The sequence below is a fragment of the Argentina silus genome (assembly GCF_951799395.1).
Source record: "Argentina silus genome assembly, chromosome: 8".
Taxonomy (NCBI): domain Eukaryota; kingdom Metazoa; phylum Chordata; class Actinopteri; order Argentiniformes; family Argentinidae; genus Argentina; species Argentina silus.
Window position 1 is genome coordinate 13139043 of NC_139662.1, and position 24464 is coordinate 13163506.

Sequence of the window (24464 nt, forward strand, 5' to 3'; positions counted from 1 at the left end):
TGTTGTCAGTTTATCCCTTGCAATACTGAATGAAAATGGAATTCACCCCGACACTGAAATATTTATGTCATTTACTGTAGATAAAAGCAACTGCGTGGCGAAGACAGAAAATCGAATCTATTTTGCGCATAAAGCAATGAGCATGATCAAAGAGCTGGGAACTCAAACCAAACCTATTCAACTTTCACTCTTTCACAGACACTCTTTCAACAGTGTTCACCCACATCAGATCTACTGAGTGCTCCATACTTCTACGTGCCTGATACCCCCTTGGCTTGCCAAGTGGAAATGTTTCATCCTGGCATGTGGTGGCAGTCTTTTGTAAATGCCACTGAACTGGTGGAATGCCCCCTTCCATTGGTGGAACGAGTCTGAAAAGGACCTCTAAGAAAATAGCTTGGGAGATTTGCATAAGTCTGTCCTCTTATGAGTGGCCGCAGCTGTTTTGAATGTGAAAGCGGGGCCACAATGGACCGAGGGAGCGGTCTCTCTGATTGAAATCATTAAAGCAAGCGGTAATGGGCATGCATGGACATTCTTTGTGTCTGTCTCTCGATTCCAGCAGAATTGTCGAAGCATACTGCTCTTTTCCCCACTTTCTCCATTATGGAAGTGCTGATTTGAAGCCCAGTGATGATGTTTAAAGCTAGGATCCTTTGAGTATTTAAAAAAAATGTAAATACTCATTGATTATGATTAATATGACTCCTAAATACTTGCTCTATATGAGAGTGGAACAAGTGTTGTACTGTGTCTGATAATAACCAAAGCAATAATTAATTATAATTAAAGATTTTTTTTTTCTTGTATTGTCTATTGTTTATGTTGACATAGAAGATTGTAAACAAAAGTAATTAAATAATGCTGCTCTTATGGAATGTAATTCCATAAATTATGAATTATAATTTCTATCGGTAACAATCACTGTACATTGTAGTATACTGTGTACCACAGCTAGTTACCATACAGTGTTTTAAAATCTTCATCAATCTTCAATCATCTCTCAAAATGGTGCATTTGGTAACTTCCTCTATTTTTAACTGATGCTCCAAGTAAAAGGAACATAAAAAAACAACATAGTTTGAGCTAATCAATGTACAGTACACTCCCCTTCAGTAAAACATACAACCTTGATTGAAGGAATTAGGTGTCTTCCTCTATAATCGATAAGCAGTTGACTTGTGGAATCAGGTCTGTCAGAGCTGGCCTGGAAGGAGAACCTAGCCCCCCCTTGCCAGTAGGGTCTCCTTATTGACTGGCTGTTATCAACCAACCAATCATCCAACTAACCAACCAATCAATCAATCAACCAATCAAGTGAATGAGCGGGCAGGCAATCAATCATTTAATCCAAATCTCTTTTATTCCAGAGGGTACAGTAATTTACGAGTGTGAGCAGTAGAGTGGTAACACAGAACGCAACAAGTTGGCGACTGTTGGAATGAATGGTTGTTTCTATTCCTCTAACAACCTCCTCCACACGCGCTTCTAGCCATCCCCTCGGCTCCGCAGAGTGTCATCTCCATGGTGAACGAGACCTCACTGGTGCTGGAGTGGAGCGTGCCGCGGGAGGGTGGCGGCCGCGAGGACGTGGTCTACAACATCATCTGCAAGAGCTGCGGGGGCGGGCGTGGCGGCTGCACGCGCTGCGGCGACAATGTCCAGTTTGTGCCTCGCCAGCTGGGCCTGACCAACACGCAGGTCCACATCAGCGACCTGCTGGCGCACACCCAGTACACATTCGAGGTGCAGGCGGTCAACGGAGTGTCAGACCAGAGCCCCTACTCGCCACAGTTCTCCTCGGTCAACATCACCACCAACCAGGCTGGTGAGGGGAACACTTCTGTCTCTCATCAAACAAAGGACGATGACATTTATTTGTAATAGCCATTTTGACAAAACAAACTCTTTTGAGCTTGACAATATAAACAACTGTACAACCCAAAAAGCTAAAATAGATATGTTTTAAATGTGATGACATCAGTTCACTGATGCAATAAAGGCATCTAAAATCTATTTCGCTCTTCCTCTTCCTCCCTCTCTCTCCCAGCCCCATCGGCTGTGTCCATCATGCACCAGGTGAGCAGGACTCCTGAGAGCATCACCCTCTCCTGGTCCCAGCCGGACCAGCCCAATGGACTCATCTTGGACTACGAGCTGCAGTTCTATGAGAAGGTAAATACACACTGGGCTGGGGTTCCTGACAGAGAGGTTAGATCATAACATGTTTGCATGCTGTCAGTGTGGTTTTTAACCTGCTTTTGCTTGATTTCCCCCCGATTTTGCTTGAAAAAACAAAACAATCCCAAAGAGTGAACATAATAAATTGCTCATAATAACCGTAATATTTCTAATAGAGGGTTAGGGTTAGGGTTAGGGTTAGGATTAGGGTTAGGGTTAGCTGAGACATAACCTGATTATTTACTATCCAGACCAAAGGGCAAAGTTGGCAGGCTACTACCAGCTTGCTTATACTGTACCCATACAATCCTTTCAGATCTAAACCAGTGACTAGGTGGTTTGCACTGCAAGGTGCAAACCACAAGTGATCCTCAAAAAGGATGGTCAGGTTAGTTTGCTAAAAAGCCTTGTAGACAGATATTATCATGTACCAGAGTGATTGCAAAAGGAAGGTTTGGGAAAAAAGGATCTCCCCAAGATTTACAGCATACCACCTCATCTGTGAAACATGGTGGAGGGGGTGTTATGGTTTGGGCAAGTATAGCTGCCACTATAAATGGCTCACTTGTCTTAATTGATGATGTAACTGCTGACGGCAACATAAGAATGTGTTCTGAAGTGTATGTGGTGAAACATCTTGTCTGCTCGAATACAAGCAAATGCACTTCCAAGTTTTTCAGGGCCAAAAAGTTTTTCAGGGCCAAAAAGTGAAAACTGGCCAAGTACATCTCCAGACGTATGTTAATGCCAGGTGTAAATATGGTCTCTCTCTCTCTCTCCTGTGTTTGTGCGTTCTAGAGCCAGGCAGAGTGGAACTCGTCCGTAATCAGGAGTCAGACCAACACAGCGGTCATTCGAGGCCTGAAACCCGGAGTGATATATGTCTTCCAGGTGCGGGCTCGGACTGTGGCGGGATTCGGGCGCTTTAGCGGGAAGATGTACTTTCAGACCATGACCGAAGGTACAGTCGGCTAGAAAAACCATCACCACCTTTTTCCTGATACCTCAAGATCCCCACACTCAACACAATGATGTATAGTTGCCTGTAATATGGACATCCCAGAGAGATTCATTTGGTGTAAAAGCATAAAACACAGATGGGATTTGTTGATTTTGAGTTGATCTAAATGTCACTTCTGTAACTCCATTGTACCCCTGGGGTATACACATCAACGTTCACACACACACACACACACACACACACACACACACACACACACACACACACACACACACACACACACACACACACACACAAGCACACACACACACACACACACACACACACACACACACACACACAAGCACTGTGTTTCATGCACAAATACGATCTAGTTCCAATTAAGCCGCTCAGTCCCAACAGATATGAATATAACATATGACAGATTGTACCCTGAAAGATGAAGTTAGGAGAAAATGTTAGGCTCTGAGTATCTGTCCATGACAGCTTGTCTATATGTGTAAAAGAGAATGGGATGAAAGAGTGACTTTTGTTTGCCTTTGCAGAGGAGTATAAGTCCAGCATACAGGAGAAACTGCCCCTCATCATTGGCTCCTCTGCTGCAGGCTTGGTCTTCATCATCGCCATTGTCGTATTGGTTATCGTCTGCAATCGGTGAGCCAATCATGTCCCTCTGTTATGTGGGCCTAAAAAAACAACCTCAATGGTTATGTCTGAACGCTCATACTGCCTACCGTTTACTTAAAGTATGTGCCATACTAACATTACCACATAAATGCTATTTATAGGCCAATGTATAGAACAAAATGTATGTAGTAAGCAACACATTTCAACATCCAACATACTACACCTCATCCATACAGAGGAATCGTCATTTGGACAAAATGACATGGGATAATGTGTAGAATCGCACAACTCCAGCTCTTTAGTAGGCATTTTCTTTTTCTGTAATCCCAGAATGGATTGGAAAAGGGCAGGCACTTACCTTGTTACCTATCTTTCTCTGATTTGATTGACAGCTATACACACTGATATTTCAGCTACTGTAAATTAGTAACACTAAAGCGTGTGTACCCTTATCAAAACATGCTGTGTAGTAACATACTAAGTCATGTATTCAAAATGGTGTGATTAATATAAAGCACTAATTGATGCGGTATGTGTTTACCATGAAGTATCAAATACCAGAACCCAGCGAACAGCCCAGTGCATATTGATGATAGTGCTTCCCACACAGAATTATAAGAACGTAATTCAGAAGGATTGTAATGATGATTAGAGACCCGAGGAATCTGTCTCTTATGAACGTCTCTTTTAACAATGATCATAGTAGGATTCCGACCATACAAGCATATTGAATGTAAAAAGTGTGAGCATCTGTTGTTAACTGTCTAGAGTGTGGAGGCACATGCAGTGCTGCCATGAGGATAAGCTTTGAATAATAGGTTGATAATATGTCAGGTCAGGTGGTCAAGATTTTCTCAGGTACTTCATTTTGATATCTGTGGCTTCCAAAGGCTATCTTGTTCTTTGTGTTTCTCTCAACAGAAGGAGCACAGATAGACCAGAGTCTGAGTACACAGACAAGCTCCAGCACTACACCAGTGGCCACAGTGAGTAATATGCTTTCAATCTGTTCATTAAACTGGTCTTTATGTTTTACTGGCCTTTATAAATCACATTTTTTTACGGGAGAGATAATGTAGTTGCCTCTATACAGATGGCACCGTTCCCAGTTTTACATAACACCACCTGTTTTAGCGTGCCATACAGGTGGTACAGTATGGTGCCATGCATCAGATGCCTGCATTATTGTTTAAATTATGCATAGTCCCTGACAGGGTACATAGTCCCTGACAGGGTCCCTATCTCTGAATAAATGAAAGAATAATTGGATGGATGAATGAATGGAAGAGGAATTCTGGCAGTTTTCTGGCAGAATTCTGTCCTTAGGTCCGATTATTAGAACGTTATTACACTGCTTGCTTTATGTAACATGTGTATTGCTTTTGTTTCTCCTCTCAAGTGTCTCCAGGAATGAAGATATACATTGACCCGTTCACGTACGAGGACCCCAACGAGGCAGTCAGGGAGTTCGCCAAAGAGATAGATACCTCCTGTGTGAAGATTGAGCAAGTCATTGGCGCAGGTAAAATGACAAACTTTTTTTTTTAAGACCTACTGTACTTAAAGTCTGCCACTGACATACTGTACAGTATTTATTCCAATCGTAACTTTGTGTGAGATATAATGTATTCAAGGTATTCAATGGTAAGAAATGTCAACCTAATTTATTCATAAGAGGTAATAGTGTGTGCGGCAATTCTTTTGCTATCATGAATGGACTTTTGGGGCCATAATTCACCAGAATAAATCAATCCCAATGTTGTTCACACTACCTCTCGCCACACCAGGAGAGTTTGGGGAGGTATGCAGTGGGAACCTGCGTCTCCCCGGGAAGAGAGAGATCCTGGTGGCCATCAAGACACTCAAGTCGGGCTACACGGAGCGGCAGAGGCGGGACTTCCTGTCGGAGGCTTCCATCATGGGCCAGTTCGACCACCCCAACATCATTCACCTGGAGGGCGTGGTCACCAAGAGCAGCCCCGTCATGATCATCACTGAGTTCATGGAGAACGGCTCACTGGACTCTTTCCTCAGGGTAACATTATTTGATTTATTTAACCAGGATAATCCACTCAGTAACTAGTCGCAAGTAACAACACTGTTTTCCAGGAAGTCCTGGGATCCATAAAACACTTAAAACAAACAAGTTACATAATAACAGTTAAAAACACAACGGCAACACAACATACACAGTTTGCATATGAAAAGACACTGACGTTACATTGTTCTATTTGTGTATAGCCCTGCTATTGAACTCACAGTTACTAATAGATGCTTATAATATCGAATAGATGCTAATAGATTCACTTTTAACAAATTGCAGCTTTTGAGGATTTATGAAGCATTCATGAGTCTTTTATAAGCCCTACCTGTATATAGATGTTTCTGAAATCATTCATTAGCATATTTATGCCATATAAAGGGTGTCAAAACAGGTCCTCCTTCCATCTTGCCTTTTAGCATGACATTTGCTTGTAAATTAGTCGTGAAGCTTCAATGCAGGTGCTTTAAAAGGTTAATGACAAAAAATAACACCTTGGGTATTGATTATTCTGGATTTATTCAGCTGTATGAAAGAGGAATATCTTGCAAAACAGTTCTGATGGTTGCGAAAACCTGTGGCATTTAAGGGTCTTGTGGTATTCAGTTGGGTTTGTGTAGTGCTTTTTCAAATGATCAAAGCCTTTTACATTGCTCTCCAATTACCTCACCTCACCCTCGCCATCGTTTCAAGGACACAGTAGTTCAGCGTGTACACGTAGTGGCTTTCTTGTTTCCGATTGGCTGTGGTGGGTTCCCCCCTCCGGACTGGGGCACAGGTGTGTGATGTGTGCAGATGGATGAGCTTGATCAGGGAAGCTCACAGATCCAGATGAGGAAACCCAGTAACTCAGTTTTGTTGAAGTGCGGTAGAGGAGCTGATATGAGGCACAGCATAATTTTTAGAATCTGTCCTTTTTTTTTATCTCAATGGGATTTAAATAAAGGATACATCAATCAAATATAAAATGATTACAGTACTTAAACCCTTGTGAAGGTTTTTGAACAAAACATTGGTTCTACAATACATTCAAACGCCTGGGTGTTGCACTTTCTCCATCATCCATCATGATTGAGAAAATGCAGTACAAACATTTGTATATAATTTGTGTAATATTTAATGTGTATGAATTGTATTTGTAGCAAAACGATGGTCAGTTCACGGTGATCCAGCTGGTGGGCATGCTGCGTGGCATTGCAGCGGGCATGAAGTACCTGACTGACATGAACTACGTCCACCGAGACCTGGCCGCCCGCAACATCCTAGTCAACAGCAACCTGGTGTGCAAGGTCTCTGACTTCGGCCTGTCACGCTTCCTGGAGGACGACACTTCAGACCCCACCTACACCAGTGCACTGGTAAGTGTGGCACTGGTGAGTGCCTCTTTCCTGTTTAACTTCATTAAACAGGAAAGAGGTAAGGGGGAAAGGAATATTCGCATCTGCGAATCAGAGAAAGGTTGAGCTATTACCAGGTCGTTTATACCTATCCAACCCCTTCTGATCTCCATGTACACTATTAGAAAAAAAGGCTTCTTCATTTGTCCCTGTAGTGGAACCCTTTGAAGAACCCAAAAGGCTTCTACATGGAACCCAATTCTTCAAAGGGTTCCCCTACAGGGACAAGTGAAGATACATGTTTTGGTACTAACTAGAACCTTTTTTTCTAAGTGTACAAGTGCATAAGGGATAGGGGCTTTAGGCCCATTTGGGATAGGACGATACAGTCTTGGGTCTAAACATATCTCCACAGGGTGGGAAGATCCCTATCCGATGGACCGCCCCAGAAGCTATCCAATACAGGAAGTTCACCTGCTCCAGTGATGGGTGGAGCTACGGCATCGTCATGTGGGAGGTCATGTCCTACGGAGAGAGGCCATACTGGGACATGAGTAATCAAGACGTGAGTACAGTGATACAGCGATCCATTAAAACTCAGCGATATGACGTTACCACTGGAAGTTGGATGACATCAGAGATGTTTCAGACTCACCCAAGCAAGAGGTTTCACTTGCTAGTAATTCCATGGGCATGGTAGTGCAACATGATAGCTGTGTGACAAAATGGCTGCTGAGTGAATTGTCTTGCTTTACACTCGTTATTTCTTCCGGAAGTCGCCCCACTATTTTGTGGCTACATCATATTGCTGAGACTACCTTGAGCACCTATAAGACAGAAACAGTTTAGGCCAGGTTTTCCATGATTAGTGAAGGCTGAATGTACCATTGTTATTTATTATAGTCATCTCTGATACCAATTTGTATACATTTGGGTCAATTGCCCTATAGGTGATCAATGCCATAGAGCAAGACTACAGGTTACCGCCCCCTATGGACTGCCCTAGCGCGTTGCACCAGCTCATGCTGGACTGTTGGCAGAAGGACCGCAACAACCGGCCCAAGTTCAGCCAGATTGTCAGCACCCTGGACAAGATGATCCGCAACCCCAACAGCCTGAAGGCCATGACGCCTCTGTCATCAAGGTACGGCTGTCCTGTGTCTAGTGTCATCAGTTCAGACGCAACTTTCCAGCTTCGTAACTAACGTAGTATTTAATTCCTCAACAACTTGACAACCAATCTGTATATCCACAAGAGAGCAATAATTATAAAAATTCATGTTTTGAGTCAATCTTTTGTACAAGAACGAAAATAATTAAAGAGGAATATCTTGCAAAACAGTTCTGATGGTTGCGAAAACTTAAGGGTCTTGTGGTATTCAATTGGGTTTGCGTAGTGCTTTTTTAAGTGATCAAAGCCTTTTACATTGCTCTCCTATTACCTCACCCTCACCATCGCTTCAAGGACACAGTAGTTCAGCATCTACACATAGTGGCTTTCTTGTTTTGAAAATGTTTTGAGTCAATCTTCTGTACAAGAACGAAAATAATTAGCTACATAAAATATTTGGCCGTGGGTATGGTTCTTTGAGAGAAATAAATGACCACGTAGCCATAATTAAATATGTTGAAATTGTACAAAGAGATTCATTGTTTATTGTTACATTTTTACCATTACTGTCAGCGTCTGTTTTCTGACATGGTAAGATTACAGTGGATACTCTCATAAACTCGGGTATCATCATACTGGTCTGAGTTTCCCACTCGGAACCCTGACTTGGAGGGTCGTTCTAGTGGATATTTCCCACTCTGGAACTCTTATCTCAGAGTTTCCTACAGCTGCTGAACGAACCATTAGTTCAGTACGTCTTTACTGTTCCTGGGGGAGAGTTTCAGCGCAGTTTTAGTAAACTTGTTTGTGATATACAAAACATAAAACCATATGATTCAACATGACTTATACACAAATCAATGAATGGGAAAAGTAGAAAAGTTCATACATATAAGAATATGTATATGTATCATGTGTGTGATGATAAAGTGAGAAGGGATTTTGCCATCAGATGTGAATGAAAACATGAAACACTGTAATTGGTGGGTGTGATGTCGATGTTTACTTGACTGTTTTCTTCGCCTTAGGCGAATAGGTTTGTGTGTGTGTGTGTGTGTGTGTATGTGTGTCTATGTCTGTGGCTGTGTGTGTGTCTATATGTGTGTACGTGTGTGTGTGTGTGTGTGTGTGTCTGTCTTTGTGTCTGTGTGTGTTTGCAGGCATGCGTGCATGTGGGCTTGTGTGTGTATGTGTGTGTGTCTGTGTGAATGTCAGTGACTAGCTTCGAGCTCCTCTTCTGTTACTGAGGGAGTGTTTGAGTGAGCTAAAGTCTCCTCCCTCAGTCTGGCTTGCTGCTCTCTTGCGCCCCCTGCTGCCAGACGGCTTATCTGAACTGGCAGACATCTGCCTGTCTCTTCTTCAGAGAGCTGTGCTGGGGTCTTTGAATGCACGGATCCTGAGGACCCATTGAGGTCTCTTTAGCTGGCTCACTCTCTGTGTAACAGGACTGTCCCTCAGGGGGCAGGTAAGGTGACCCTGCATGTGACTGGCACTGCCCTCCACATGCTGCACAGCACTCTGCTCCAGCACTCAGCATCTCTAGCAAGGCCTGCTGCTTTGAGTTTGGCACCAAGAGACAGAACTATGGTTGGCCTGTTCTCTATGGATACAGTGATTGTGCGTGTTTTAATTCATAGCTTCTATTGATTAATAAAATAAATAGGATAATAGAAGGACAAACAGTTTTTAAAATAGTGAGTCTGCAACCTGGCAGTCTGTAGCGCCCCCCTAAGGGCAAAAGCTGCTACTCACAGTGGAAAGCGTGATAATGGGTTGGGGAAGTATTCATGGTTTGTATTTGAACTGGTTGCTCAGAAATTCCTTATATGGAGAGATGGGTCACAACCAATGATTTTCATGGCGGTTTGTATCAGCTTGGAAATTTGGGGATTTGAGATGGACAGATAGATTGCTGAGCCAAGCAGTGATGCCAGAGTGCAAGGGACTCTTTATGATGGGTAAATGGGATTTAAAACAATTAAGGTAAGGCTTAAGGATAGGGTAAGGGTTGAGGTTAGGGTTAAGGGTAGGGTGGTCCCAATGATCCTAATTAGTATCTGACCTCTATGATGGTCCTGTAGAAAAGGAGCAGTATTTGCTGGTTCCCTCCAAAGGCTCTGAGTTTGCGAGGAAGTATACTAAATAAAGGGTTCTACTACAGGGACAAGTCTAAGAACCCTTTTTTAGTTCTAAGTAGAACCCTTTTTTTCTAAGAGTGTACCGTTTCTGGCATCCTAAGCACAGGCTCTCAACATGTAAAACAAGTGATATTTTACACATTAGAGTAGAAACACTTTTTTCAAACTAAGTTTTGCTTTATAAAAAAACCGAATGTACAGTAAACATGTTGTCCCCCACGAATGATGTAGCGCCCCTCTATAAAAGGAGAGTGATGGAATGAAGCTTGTGAATGAAGCAAGACATTTATTCCTAAACTTTTTACTAAGACACTGGTTGTCTCTGTTTTATAGTGCTGTGTCCCCGTGACGCACAGGGAGGCTCTTGGTGAGATCACCTTCTGTGACCAAAGAGAAAAATAATTTGGGCGCCATAAGGCTACTATCATACTAACTCTATTGATATAACACACCTTTACTTCAAACACAAATTTACAAAAGCGACTGGCTATGAACCCATCTTACACAACTCTATTATATATGTATTATATTATGCTGCATAACAAACTTCACTCACAAAATATTATTCCCAAATTCTTAGGCTATAGGCCTACTGCATTAGGCTACATTCCTAGCACTCCACTTTGCACCCTATTATGAAGTTTTTAATGATGAATCCGCATCACTTCAAAACTCCTAGACAATCTCTATGGCAAGACACATCTTTCACCATAGTTTTGTCAAAATTGGGCCAATCAGTGTGATTTTGTAAATGTCACATGTGTATGACAAGACCCATCATTCACCCAAGTTCCATAAAAACTGTCCCAGTTGTGTCGGAGAAACTGAATCATAGACAACTGAGGGGGCTGGGATAATAAAAAATAAATAAAAAAATAAAAAACTGGCTAAAAATAATGGAAGGAGACTTGAATAGTAGTATACTGTATGACCCAAACTTGCCTCAACAGCTGAGAGCTGCCTTTTTACTGTGAGTGCATGTATGTGTGCGTGTCCGTGTGTGTGTGCGTTTGTGTGTAAGTGAATGATGTTTGTGTGCATACGTGTGTGTGCATATGTATACAGTATGCACGCGCGATTGTGCGTGTGCATGGGTGTGTCTTGCTGTTTTCTACTTATTCTTGTGTATGCTTGTTGGTCTGTCCGGTTTGCTAACTGTTTCTGACTGTTTCATATCCCAGTGTGCACCTACCTCTTCTGGATCGCAGTACTCCTGACTTCTCCAGCTTCAGCACTGTGGACGAGTGGCTGGATGCCATCAAGATGGGCCAGTACAAGGAGAACTTTGCCAACGAGGAGTTCATTAGCTTCGATGTGGTCTCCCAAATGACCATGGAGTAAGTCAACCTTCCCTGTCCTCTTTGGCAAAGTTGTCATTGCAAAAAATCAACACTTGGGGAAACTAGGGCTTTTGTTGGAAAGGAGAGAGAAATTCAAACGTGAATATCATGTACAGTTTCACACTATCATTCGTCTGCTGTTGGACATGCCATCTTATTGATGTTAAATATTTCATGAACTGCCACAATCCGGAATTCGAAAAACAACATCATCAGCCCTGCTAGGTAAAGCTGAGGGATGGGGTTGGAGAAATGTTACCACTCTAAAATTCATAGACAGAACTCTGTATGCAAAGACAGGAATTTAAATGCTAATTTGATGCTAAACAGTGTTTGTTCACGTTCCTGTTCTTGGCAAACATTGGAGTAAATTAGCCTTTCTGTTGAGTTATGATTGGGTAAAATTAGGTAAACTCATGAAGCATCTACACTCACCGGCCACTTTATTAGGTACACCTTGCTAGTACTGGGTTGGACCCCCTTTTGTAGCCCATCTGCTTCAAGGTTCAACGTGTTGTGCATTCAGAGATGGTTTTCTGCATACCTTGGTTGTAACGAGTGGTTATTTGAGTTACTGTTGCTTTTCTATCATCTTGAAGCAGTTTGGCCATTCTCCTCTGACCTCTAGCATCAACAAGGCATTTTCGCCCAGAGAACTGCCGCTCACTGGATATTTTCTCTTTTTCGGACCATTCTCTGTAAACCCTAGAGATGGTTGTGTGTGAAAATCCCAGTAGATCAGCAGTTTCTGAAATACTCAGATCAGCCCGTCTGGCACCAACAACCATGCCACGTTCAAAGTCACTTAAATCACCTTTCTTTCCCATTCTGATGCTCGGTTTGAACTTCAGCAGGTCGTCTTGACCATGTCTACATGCCTAAATGCATTGAATTACTGCCATGTGATTGGCTGATTAGATATTTGCATTCCTGAGCAGTTGAACAGGTGTACCTAATAAAGTGGCCGGTGAGTGTATAAGTAATATTCTCGGAGAATCAATGGGTATGCAGGGTATCATCCATTGCTACAGTTTATCCAAAAAGGTCTCGACGAATTACAGATTGTAGCTTTAAGCGGGGCCATAGTCTGTGCTAATGTGTCATAGAATGAGCCAACTATGTTGTAGATTATGCAAAATATGACATTGGGTTCCAATTTGCTAATAAAAGTGGAAAAAGAAATAGTGTAAATCTATACCTTACAAATCAGAATACTCTACAACATGATTTTTATATCTTGTCTTTAACAATGAGAAAACAGTAAATATTCTACCAGAGTTTTAGTAAACAGTCTGAAAATGCATTGCACATCATACAAACACTAGTTGCAGATGGCCGACTTTGCGCATGCAAATTGGTGCCTATAGACTGTTACTTTAGACATTGTTAGAGCTGTGTCATAGATCATTTTTGCTGCCTGTGTCACAGACTGTACTGAACTGAGAAGTCTTGTGAAGTCATGAAGAGTTGATGTGTCACCATCCGACTGACTGATCTCTCTCCGCAGGGACATTCTCCGGGTTGGGGTGACTCTCGCTGGCCACCAGAAGAAGATCCTGAACAGCGTTCAGTCCATGCGGGCCCAGATGAACCAGATCACCTCCGTGGAGGTCTGACCCGGACCTGACGGATAGCAGGCCCCTCCAACCTTTTCTCCCCCACCGGTCAGGACCTCCTGACTGCCTGGTCTTCCTGTCAGACTGTGACGTCTCCCTCCACTTCCACCGATCCCACGTCCCCCCATCCCGTTCCCCGTCTTTCGAACATCCCTGAGATCGGCAGTCTGTAGCCCCAGCGTTCAGTCGATAGCTGTGCTCAGTTAACCCCCCTGTAATCTCGGATCCCAGAATCTCATCTCTCAATTGAGTTTCTGGGGGCGCAGGATGTAAAAAGTGTTGTCGGAAGTTGTAAACAAGTCCACATCCCTCTAAACATTTAGCTGTAGGCTCCACACGATGATCCTCCTCCTCCGCCCATGCTATTGTTTACAAACCGATCTGCACGCATTGCACAAAATGAAAACATGAATCCTGAATACGTGTGCATTCAATTATCTTTTCTTTTTTTTTTCTTTTTTTTATCCGGTTGAAATCCCCGCCTCCATTTGAAGCACCCCTCTCTATTCGTCAATAGAATCTGGTGAAATTCACCGGATGCACCGCCTCCCATCAGCACTTTTCGATGGGTGCGCCGTCAGACTCTCCATTTTAAATGGAGTGTCTGACTTAGCGAGACTGCCCCCCTACCAACCCCCCTTCTGGCCCCCTACATGTTCAGTCTAGAAGTGCAAAAGAACCCTTTGTTTAGTCTGCACCAGTGCTGAGTCTACTGTACTGTCATGTCTCCCACTGAACAGTCAACATATGTTCAGTCTTAAGCTGCTGGTGTGTTATCAATATGACCTTGTTTCTATTGGTTGTATATTATTTACATGGTTCCCAGACAGAGACGAAGTAAATGATTTGCCCTTTAAAAGGGCTATTAAGAAAAGTATTGGGATCAGGAATCATACAATACACAATACATTACTCTCCAATATTTCACAATAAGGCTATCACCGAAAATAACTCCAAACGTAGAACCAGTGTTCTGAGTGGGGTGAATGATGTGTTGAAAGGTGATTGTTGGGATCATGGACAAGTGGAAGTATCTCACACAACTCCTGAAGCTCTGCGAACGGACTCACCTTCCTCCAAAAGCGCCTGCCCCATGAGAACTTGAGACTTACCTTGTGAATTATGCTCTCTTTTAACAGTTGGAAGAAAAAAATGTGGTGAATATTTATATTTGTTTCCTACACTTCCATTTTCTTGAAAAGAAACAAAAACTTTTTTAATGCTTTAACACACACTTCTGACACCCCAAAAGAACCATGTTTAAATGTTCAGTACCGAGCATGTCATTGTCTTGTACATATCAGATGCACTTGACTTTCTGTTCTTCACACTAATGGGAATCTCAGGCTGCTATAGCCACTTAAACCACAGCCGTTTTCACAGTTCTTGAGTTATACAATCCATTGACATGCAATCTTTGTTTTGGTGACTCAAGTTGCAATTTTTTTTTTTTTTTTTTTTTTAAATGTTTAAATGTGCACCTTAATGATGACATAGGATGGGCACTACCATGAATTCTTCCTCTACAAAAGTGTTGTGGGCAAAGTTTAGATTGCTACAGTATTTCCCTTTGCCCCCTCTGCTATGTTTTAAGGATCTTGTGTGGATATGTAGTTTTGGTCCTGTCATTAAAAAAACACTCCTTCCTGGATAGTTCCAGATGGCTGCCTTTAGGTGTGAGGCCAGAGGCACGTTCTGAAGGCTCAACTCTGTGCTATGCTTTGCAACAGAACTTATTGAACGACACGTTCTCTCTCAGTGTTCTTCAACTTCCTTTGAGTCTGTTGGTTCCTGTTTGGCAGAGGGTAACAAGCTGGCAAAATTCACAGTGCAGCTCACGACCATCGTTACTAGCGTCCCATAACTACAGTAGTCGTTCAGAACACTACAGTTTCCGTTCAATTAAACATTGCACACCGTTGTGGCCTGCTGAACGTGGCGCAGGTGTACTAGAATTGCACAAAATGGCAGCTTCTAAAGCTCCACACAGGAAGTGGGAAAGGATTCCAAAGGGAGCCTGGTTTTTAAAAAATACTTCACAGAAACACTATGTTCATGTGGATTCATTTGTTTGTTTTTAAATGTGTTTTCTAATGATGTTTTGTGATTTTCTTTTTATATACTGCTAAGAAAATTATTCACCATGACACAATAGAGCAGTGAATTTTCACGTAATCGGACGTCATACACAGAGGATGTTTTGACATGTAAATATTGTTGCCGTTATTATCTCAAAAGCAAGGAGACACGCATTTCTGCATCGTCCATAGGAACATGATGGGGATCTTTTGTAATGAATGAAAATCCTTTTTTTTGTACTGGGAAAATAGGGTATACCTCTTCCTCATATTGTGCCAGCACAAATCACTCAACGTTTACACACTGATACTCCATAATGTACTGTACTTGAGGTTCAGGGATCAGCAAGAAACCTTTTTTTGTGTGTTTTTTGAAAAGTGTTGTTCTGAGCAGCCAAAATGCATCAGTGAAGGCGAGTGGAACTAGAGGTTTTGCAAAGCTAGTCATCTCACTTAATTTCATGAATAAGGTACGGATTTGAAGGCACGTCAGTGACCTAACCATATTACCAGCTGCAAAGCCGTAATCAACTTTGGAGAAGCACTTTATTTTATGCAACAGAAATGACCAGGTATTTGCTTAGGTGTATGGTAAAAGGCTTATTATGACATGACTTACTTTTAGGATTCATTACAACATTACCTCTATTTAGTGTAAGGTTGTCACCAACTGGATTGCATCCTTTGAAAAAAGAACCATAAAGTACCGCTTATCACACAATTTCACTGGGCTCTATTTTGCTTGAGCAAAGTCAGCTTGATGACCGCGATGAGATGGACCTGATGTAGTGTAATGGGAGATGGCAACTGGCAATAGCGTGGCATGCAACACATGTTCATGTTGTTTGTGTAAAGTAGTACTTTACTCAAATGTTTGTTTCAAAACGCATCTCACTTTTCCCGGGAGTAAATTGAAGCTTGTCATTAGGAAATCTATGAGGCTTGTATGCACAAAATAATGGAACATTAAACATTTTGGGACTATACTTACGGTGGACTGCTGAGAAATATACTCATTGTTTTGTTGTTGGGAAGTACTCCTTTAAACCCCTGTTTAAAGCTCGCTGTTTTGCCAACCAAAATGGAGCTCATTGTAAATACCAGTGGAAACAGGACCATCAATTATAGTGGTTGGTTATATCATTTCAATCCCCAAATACTTGGCTTAGCATTGAATGAACAACAGGGGAAATGGGACAATGTTGTCTCTCTATGTGACAAATACTTTTGGTGAGTTTGTCAAGCTAGTGTTTATTTGTGACATTTGTCGTTCGCCCTGGTAGACAGGTGATTGTGGAATGCCCTTGGTGATACACAATGCTGAATAATGACAAAACTGACAAGAATTTGCCATCCATCTCATTTCCTACGAATTTGTGTTGACCGTGGTCTAATCAGACATAGACCAATGCTCATAAACCAAAACACTATTTAAAATCTGCATAATAAAATATTATGACATAAAGCCCTTGAGCACAAGATGGTGGTACACTGGAACATGTGAGATAATTATGATTATTTTATTTTTTGTACTTTTACTTTTATTCAGCGGCCAGATACATCTCCTGAATCTGACCATTGATATAGTTTTGTTGTTTTTATACCATAACAAGGGCAGCCGATATGAAATACAAACTCTCTGAGTTGTGGAAGAGGAGACAAGGTCTGTCATGGGTCTGTTCTTGCTGCTGCCAACAGACATACACTCAGAACGTGTTCATCTGTGTGAGTGGGTGCCATTTGTAAACAAAACAAACCAAAATGGACGCTCCCACCGTAACCTAAAGTCAATATTGCTGTGCTCTCTCTCTATATACTGTATGAGTACATTCGCTTTTTGTCCTATTTTTAGGTGTGTAAACTAAATCATACTCTGTACACTGTGCTAATCTCATTCCTTATGCTGGTCCCTTGTTAAAACTGCACTATTGCTGTACCTCTATACCTTTATACAGTATTTTTTTCCACACTCTCACTGTCCACTTTTAGGTGTCCCCTAAGACACACAGCCCCCCTCACCTCTCAGTCTTGACCACTGTGATCCCCTTTGGGAGGTTTAGTTTCTGTATAAATGTACATTTGACTGTATCCCTGTGAATGATGTAACAATTTTAATTATTTGTAATATTGTTATTGGTCTATTTTGTAAAAAACAACAAAATAAAAGAAAAAAAAACAACAACAACAATAAACCGGAAGCCGGTAGAAACTGTCTTCAATAAAAAAAGATTGGTTACATTCAGTCTCTAAGACAATTTTTTATCTTACCTAATTGTACCATTGTTACCAAATGTTAAAATAAACCACAGGTAAAATACCATCTGAAATAGATAACACGTTAAATTATTTTCTTTAGTGAAAACGCGTCATAATATCTCTGTAAGGACAACATTTAACACAAGGGGGAGGTAGAGATCATGTCATGAGACTTGACAACTTGATTGTCCATTTGTTTTCTCAGTGGTTATATGGGAATAGGAATTTCAGAGGAATGTTATAACTTTTCATTCAGCCATTCTGATGTATTATTTTACCAGTTTTATAAGTTATATTGTGCAGCAACACGATTTCCATTGTTGGCTCAAATATGAGGCGTGATTCCATAGACAAGCTCTTCTGCTTGTTTATTTACTCTCTTCTATAAATCAAGTTCTCTTTGGGAGCATTGTTTTGCTTTCTGGGGTAGTGCTTCTATTTGTTCTATACTATCTAGTGCAAAAAATATATGTGCAAATCTTGACATATGAATCTTGCATTGGAACAGTTGTCAGTGTAATCTTTCTCCACTAGATTCTCTATTGTCTTGTGATCAACTACTCCTTTATTTAATGCAACATAATCTTGGTAAGCATGCTAGTGTTACTTCTCAGAAGGCACAGTGGTACATCCTTGAAAGCCAAGTGCCAAGTAACCTTCAGGTAACAGGGTTAGGGGTTGTACCCCTTGATTCACTCTGCCATACTTTGATTTGTCTGTTTGGCCTGTCTGCTCCTCATTTTGTCTGGCAGACAGATTAGTCAGCTGTGTCAGTGTGTGTGTGTGTGTGTATGTATGTGTGTGTGTGTGTGTGTGTGTGTGTGTGTGTGTGTGTGTGTGTGTGTGTGTGTGTGTGTGTGTGAGAGAGTGTCTTCCAAGCTGTCACATTCTAGAGATGTGATGGTGTAGGAGAGGAATTGAGGGATAGGTTGCGGGAGAGTGGACTTCAGTGATGAACCACCTGTCTATTGAACATTTGTTGTGGCTATCTTTGTTAACTGGACCATAATGTTGAAACAAAAGTAATGCGAGTTGCAACAAAGGAACAACAAGAATCACAGCAGAAATGTTGTCCAACCTGTGCGTGATTTTCCTGTGGTATCAGGTCCCTGTACCTACTGCGTGAACTCAGTGCTGAAACAAGGACAATCTATTAATAACAAGAAGAACATTTCGATACCAATACGTAAGTGTTCATTTCATGACAGAGACTATGGATATGCTACATGACAACCATGCTATTGCATTTTAGGGTTCTTTGGTTGCCTTCACTCTTTCTGACAAATTAGGAGGAACGGCAACAGTAATAATCTAAAAGTAATTGTTTTGCTACAGTCATTCCTGACAGTGAAACTGGAGTGGAATGGAGACTTCACTAAATCTCAAAGGGTGACTCACACTGCTGCCAGCCAGGCTTGTTCAAATCCCATAGTTGGCAGGTGTGGTGTTTGGGGACGCTGGCATTCATGCAAACACAGACACACATACACTGACACATACACTGACACACACACACACACACACACACACACACACACACACACACACACACACACACACACACACACAACCAACAAGGAGGTTATCTCAGGTTTCCTTCCTCTCACTATCCCTTCGAAAGAGAACCACGGAAGCTCACTGTATAACCTTCCTCAGGCCCCTGTCCTTGACTGGTACCTTGACCTGGTGTTGTGCCAGCCAGCGGGCAGAGGAACACCTGCCAACAACGCGCAATCAAAGTTGCGACAGCTGCGTCCCACTGTCTTGGATGTTTGGGACACCCGGAGTCCAAACGGAAAAATGAGGACAGCCTTGTGAAAGTGAAGTGGCGTTCGTGGCGTGAGTCTTTCCACCCGCCTGGGAGCAGCTGTCCATACACCCACGGTGCCAAACCGCAGGCAGCCAGGTGACATTTATCATTTATTTAAATGTGTCGCAGATCTGCATGGTGGGAGTAAACATTTGTCTTTCTCTCCTCACAGTCAGACATCCCAACAGGAAAGGTCCCTAACTCTGACTTATCGATTATCAAATGATATTCACATTTCCGTATTCGTGCCAATTAAACTACCAATTAATTGCCACACTATGGGCTCAGTGGTCACAATTAGGCAAGGCAGGATGTCAGTTGTTGTGATGACTAAATATAGAAGGTTTGAAGTTCCATTATGTTATTCATTGATTCGTGGTTCATTTGAATAGGTACAGATTCAAAAACATTGAGATTTGGATGAAACATCTATCCTATCCAATGTGTTGCACCAAAGTGTCCACTATAGCTTCCCTTCATTCTCATTACTAGTCCCTTGAGAGCTAGGCTATCATCTGGAAATGCCAGGGGATATTGGGAGAGCCAGACGACGGATTTACAAAAAATTACACATTTAACAATTCAATTTTAGTGTACTGCCAATATTGGGAGCAAACTGATGTATTCCTCTTGATATCAGTGGCTTCTCATGAGATCTTCAAACATGTCCGCCCGTTTAGTTCTTCTTTTCCATAGGTCAATGCTGCTGTCTGGTCTATCAAAGCTTGGTGATTTCATTGGTCTGTGACATGTCATTCTCAAACACATTTGATGTAACCGTCGAGCTCTTAATACATAGCATGCGGTTTCCATGACGATTTACATGACTGGACATCACATCTGACTGCTGTAGTGTACTGAGGTGAATAACAAGAAAACAAGAACAGCTGGCATGGCATCACCGTTCACGGAAAATAACTGCTATTTGTTTAACCTATTTTCATCTTTACTTAACCAAGGAGGTTGTTATTCACAATGATGACCTAGCATATAAGCCTATATGCCATACTTAAACTATTTATATACAGTACAGTATACAGTTCACACACATTATTGCAGTTTGGCCCTACACTAAACCCTGAAAGTGTTCAGTATGTATTGGATGACTTCCTGAAAAAAATGGTATGCACTCCAGAATAAGTTGAACATAGAATTATTTTTATTTCATTTGAAGTCATTGCCTTAAATTGTGACTGGCACCCTTGTAAGTAATACACAGAAGAACACAATACTAACAATGAGCAAAGACTGCATTCTGTATTTATGTGTTAAATGAGACAGTCACTGAGCCTGTTGCTTATCACAAGGATGGCACGAGACAATTCAATCACCCTGCCGCGGCAAGCTGTCACACCGCGGCTTTCCTCAATATGACACTTTCGGGATATTCATCCTTGCCCAGGCAGCATTACGTTCACAGTGGATGTTTAGAGCCTGTCGTCATAGCAACGGAGCTGGGATAGGTTTGCCTATCCACCCCCCCCCCCCCCCCATCTGCCGAGGAAATCGTGCATCAAGGCAGAGAGAGCGGGCAGAAGACAGGGGAGGCGGACGTGATTTCCCAAGGACCACGATCACCAGAACAAGAGGACTATTTATCTCCCAGAGTCGTGTGACATCATCACATGTGAGTTGGAGTCTACTGTGTGTTTTTGCCAGTGAGGCAGCATTTCACTGTGAGCTCTCTGGCACGAGAAGCACAAAGATACAAACGTCCATGCTTTCGGCATTTACTGCCTTTGCGACCGTAGCCGGAGCCTCGGGAGAGGGTATTCTTCTGGGTCACACAGACCGTCTGTCACCTCCCTCATTAACTGTCTAACATGGGGTTAATGAGACACAGAGGGTTGACCCTGCAAGTCTACACTCCCCTACTGGCGTCCCCATACCTCTCTTTGCCCTCCCCCCACCCTACCTCACCCCCCCGCCTCTCCCTGTCTCCGGTTCGCTAGTTTCTATTTACCTCTGTGTTAATCCTCTCCCCTCCCTCTCTCTCACTCACTCACTCACTCACTCACTCTCACCCTCTCTCTCTCTCCCTCTCTGTTACTCCTCCCCTTATTCCCTCAAAGCCAGCAGGCTGCTATTCTATCCAGACCTCTTGCTACATGATCTCCTGGAAAACGCCGCTCTGTGTCTCTGTCACCGCTCGATGGCCGGCCCTTTGTAGATTCCGCTCCAAGAGGAAGAAAGATGCCAGCACCAGGACATTGACTCCCTTTCTTCCTTCCTTACCTTCCCCCTCCCCTTCCTTGATCTCCCACCCCTTGATCTGATCCTGACCTCCCTGTGCCCCTCTCCTGCACCACCAACCTTTCCAACCTCACCCTTCTCTCCTCTGCCTAAAACGCACGCCCCCCACTCTCCCTCTCACCTCCCACCCCCTCGACAATGTTACCATGCATTAACTGGCTTCAGCCTTTCCTTGCCTTGCTCTCCTCCACCTTGCTCACGACACGGGGCCACAACTGCCCATCTAGCTGCCTGTGTCCGGACCACCACACAGTGGACTGCCAAGGCCAAGGTCTCACCCGCCTCCCAGAATCCATCCCCCTGGACGTGCGACGGCTCCTGCTATCCGACAACTGGATTCCCCGGATCCCCTCCGACTTCCTGGTTCTCTACAGCGACCTGGTCTACCTGGACCTACGGAACAACAGCCTGTCCAGGCTGGAGCCCGGGACCCTCAGCACCTCCTCCAGGCTCGTCTTCCTGGACCTGGGCAGCAACAACCTGACGGAGATCCCCTCTGGGACCTTTGGGGAGTCCCGGAGCCTGATCAAACTGCGCCTGGGGAACAACCCTTACCTGAGCCTGGTGGACCAGGACGCCTTCCAGGGCCTGAGCTCCCTGAGGGAGCTGGAGATGGAGAGGAACGGCCTGTCAGGGCTGGACGTGGGGGTGCTGGAGCACCTGCCCTCCCTGAGGCTACTACGCTTGGAGGGCAACCCCTGGGTGTGCAACTGTCACTTTGCCAAATTCTTTGTGTGGCTAACAGAGAACCGGCACAAGCTTCCAACGGGTAAGCTAAGCTGCTTATAATCGCGGTATTTGCAATGTTTGGCCATGCTAGGACATAGAAAAGCACTTGATTGTGTTAATCCTAGCATCTGACTGGTCTCGGGTTCAAACTTACCAGCTAACATACCATTTACAAAAGTGTACTAAAAGACAAAAAAACCCACACATTTATTAACGGGTAGTATATAATCAAGTGTCTTTGCTCTGCCCATGTACTACCTGTATGTCAAACCATATGGTTCTCTCTCTTTGTTGTCAGTTGTCTACCTATAGACCTAATTTCATCATCCTTCATAAGCGCACATGGACGGGTGCACTCTAATGTTGGCATTGGAACAACCACTCTGAGACATCTGACACAGTGTCATGTCTGTATCGTGGAGAAGGAGACCAACACAATGGTGATTGTCTGGTGTAGAATCTCAGCCATACCCACCACATCTCATTGTGTCTGAATATTTAATGAAGCATATGCCTTGTTGGAGTGTGTGATTGTGTGAAGGTTCTGAATCAAACAAAAGGACCCGTACACACTGCTGGCCAAAATGTAAAAAATATTGAATATGACATATTATTTATAGTATTATATAAAAGTGTAGTGCTAGTATTGTACTTTTTTGGAATAAGGGAGAATGAGTGTTATATAGGGCCTCTTGAGCTCGACCAGTACAGGCCGTGTGACGTTGCCTGTAAATACTCCATATTTACAGTTCAGACAGGTCGCTGTGCACAGTGGGTGAATATACATTAGACATGACATATGTAATATATGTAATGCATTCTCATCATACTCCAGAGCAAACGTCACATTGAATTTAGGTGATGGCGCCCATGGTAAGCTGGGTCCTGAACTGACACTGTGTGCATGGAAGTGCAACTCCATTATAACACTTTAACCTCCTCACGAGTCAGCTAGGCTTCTTACACAGTTGTCAAGGTCTGTACACAGAGGCAGCATATTCATACTTTGTTTTTTAAAAGGCCACTGATGACCACATTTGATATATCTGGATTCTTTGTCAAATAAATAAAGAGAGAAAGTCTAAAATAATAAAGAAGAAACCATAACATAGAATTTAGAAGGCATATCATTATTTCAGCTGCAATTCTATTACAATACTACAGTATGGCACTTTAATCGAAGCAACAGGCTTACACAGAACTCTGTCTTTTCTTCTTTCATCACTTATCACAACTGGCACCAGATATGTTATTGGGCCAGTTCAGTTAGTCTTTAGAGTCCCGAGCCATGCCCTACAATGCGAAAAGAATATATCTGAGCTAGCACGGTATGGTTCAACTTGGTACAATAGTGTGAGCCCCGTATTAGAGACTGACCTTTTTAGATTGTGAATAGCGTTAGACACCTTTAGCGGTTTTAACATTAGCATAACGTTAGCATTTACGTTCCTCTTTTTCTTCTATGTCCACTACATCCTTGCCGAAGAGCGCTAGGGTGCTAACATGCCACTCACTGATGATGTACACAGCCAAACCAACATGCTTCAGCTCTGTTCAATCCAACCTGCTATCCGGCTTTCTACTGTAAATACTTCTAAAAACTCACTCTTCCCTTGCTACAAGAGCAGGATAGACAGTTGCAGGTTTATAATCAAACAAAAAGAAACTCAAGGGCATATGATCAGGTGCACATATCTTTATTTTGCCACGTCCACCAGCTAATAAGTTGAAGAACCTAAGTTAATTGTTTTTCTTGCTTCCAAAATACAACAGCTATCTCAAACAACAAGATAACTTCAGCTACAGTAAATCGTTTTCTTTTCTTCTTGTATTCTGAACTGTCTTGCTGCGTTTTACCATAACATAAAACTGGATGCTAAAGCTGTCACTGTTAGCTCAAAGGGAGGGAAGTAAAAGGGGCAATCTGGAATTCAAACAACAGCAAAGCTGTCTCCCCGCCACTTTTTTGGTAAACAGCTGAGGGAT

General features: G+C 42.7%; 2 protein-coding genes across 2 annotated transcripts in view; both read left to right on the plus strand.

The window, feature by feature from the left end:
• Positions 1–13352, plus strand: part of ephb2a (eph receptor B2a) — a gene marked incomplete at both ends in the record, with an annotated part of 50161 nt that extends 36809 nt beyond the window's left edge. Inside the window, 12 exons of the mRNA XM_083675822.1 lie at positions 1493–1828; positions 2051–2175; positions 2980–3142; positions 3688–3796; positions 4691–4755; positions 5169–5291; positions 5557–5804; positions 6953–7168; positions 7563–7712; positions 8098–8291; positions 11578–11733; positions 13244–13352. Of these exons, the coding sequence (XP_083531948.1) occupies positions 1493–1828; positions 2051–2175; positions 2980–3142; positions 3688–3796; positions 4691–4755; positions 5169–5291; positions 5557–5804; positions 6953–7168; positions 7563–7712; positions 8098–8291; positions 11578–11733; positions 13244–13352 (1994 nt within the window). The remainder of the gene's footprint in view (positions 1–1492; positions 1829–2050; positions 2176–2979; positions 3143–3687; positions 3797–4690; positions 4756–5168; positions 5292–5556; positions 5805–6952; positions 7169–7562; positions 7713–8097; positions 8292–11577; positions 11734–13243) is intronic.
• An 8535-nt stretch (positions 13353–21887) lies between these two features.
• lrrc38a (leucine rich repeat containing 38a) overlaps positions 21888–24464 on the plus strand; it is a gene marked incomplete at both ends in the record, with an annotated part of 7577 nt that continues 5000 nt past the window's right edge. Inside the window, one exon of the mRNA XM_083675874.1 lies at positions 21888–22518. Within this exon, the coding sequence (XP_083532000.1) occupies positions 21888–22518 (631 nt within the window). The remainder of the gene's footprint in view (positions 22519–24464) is intronic.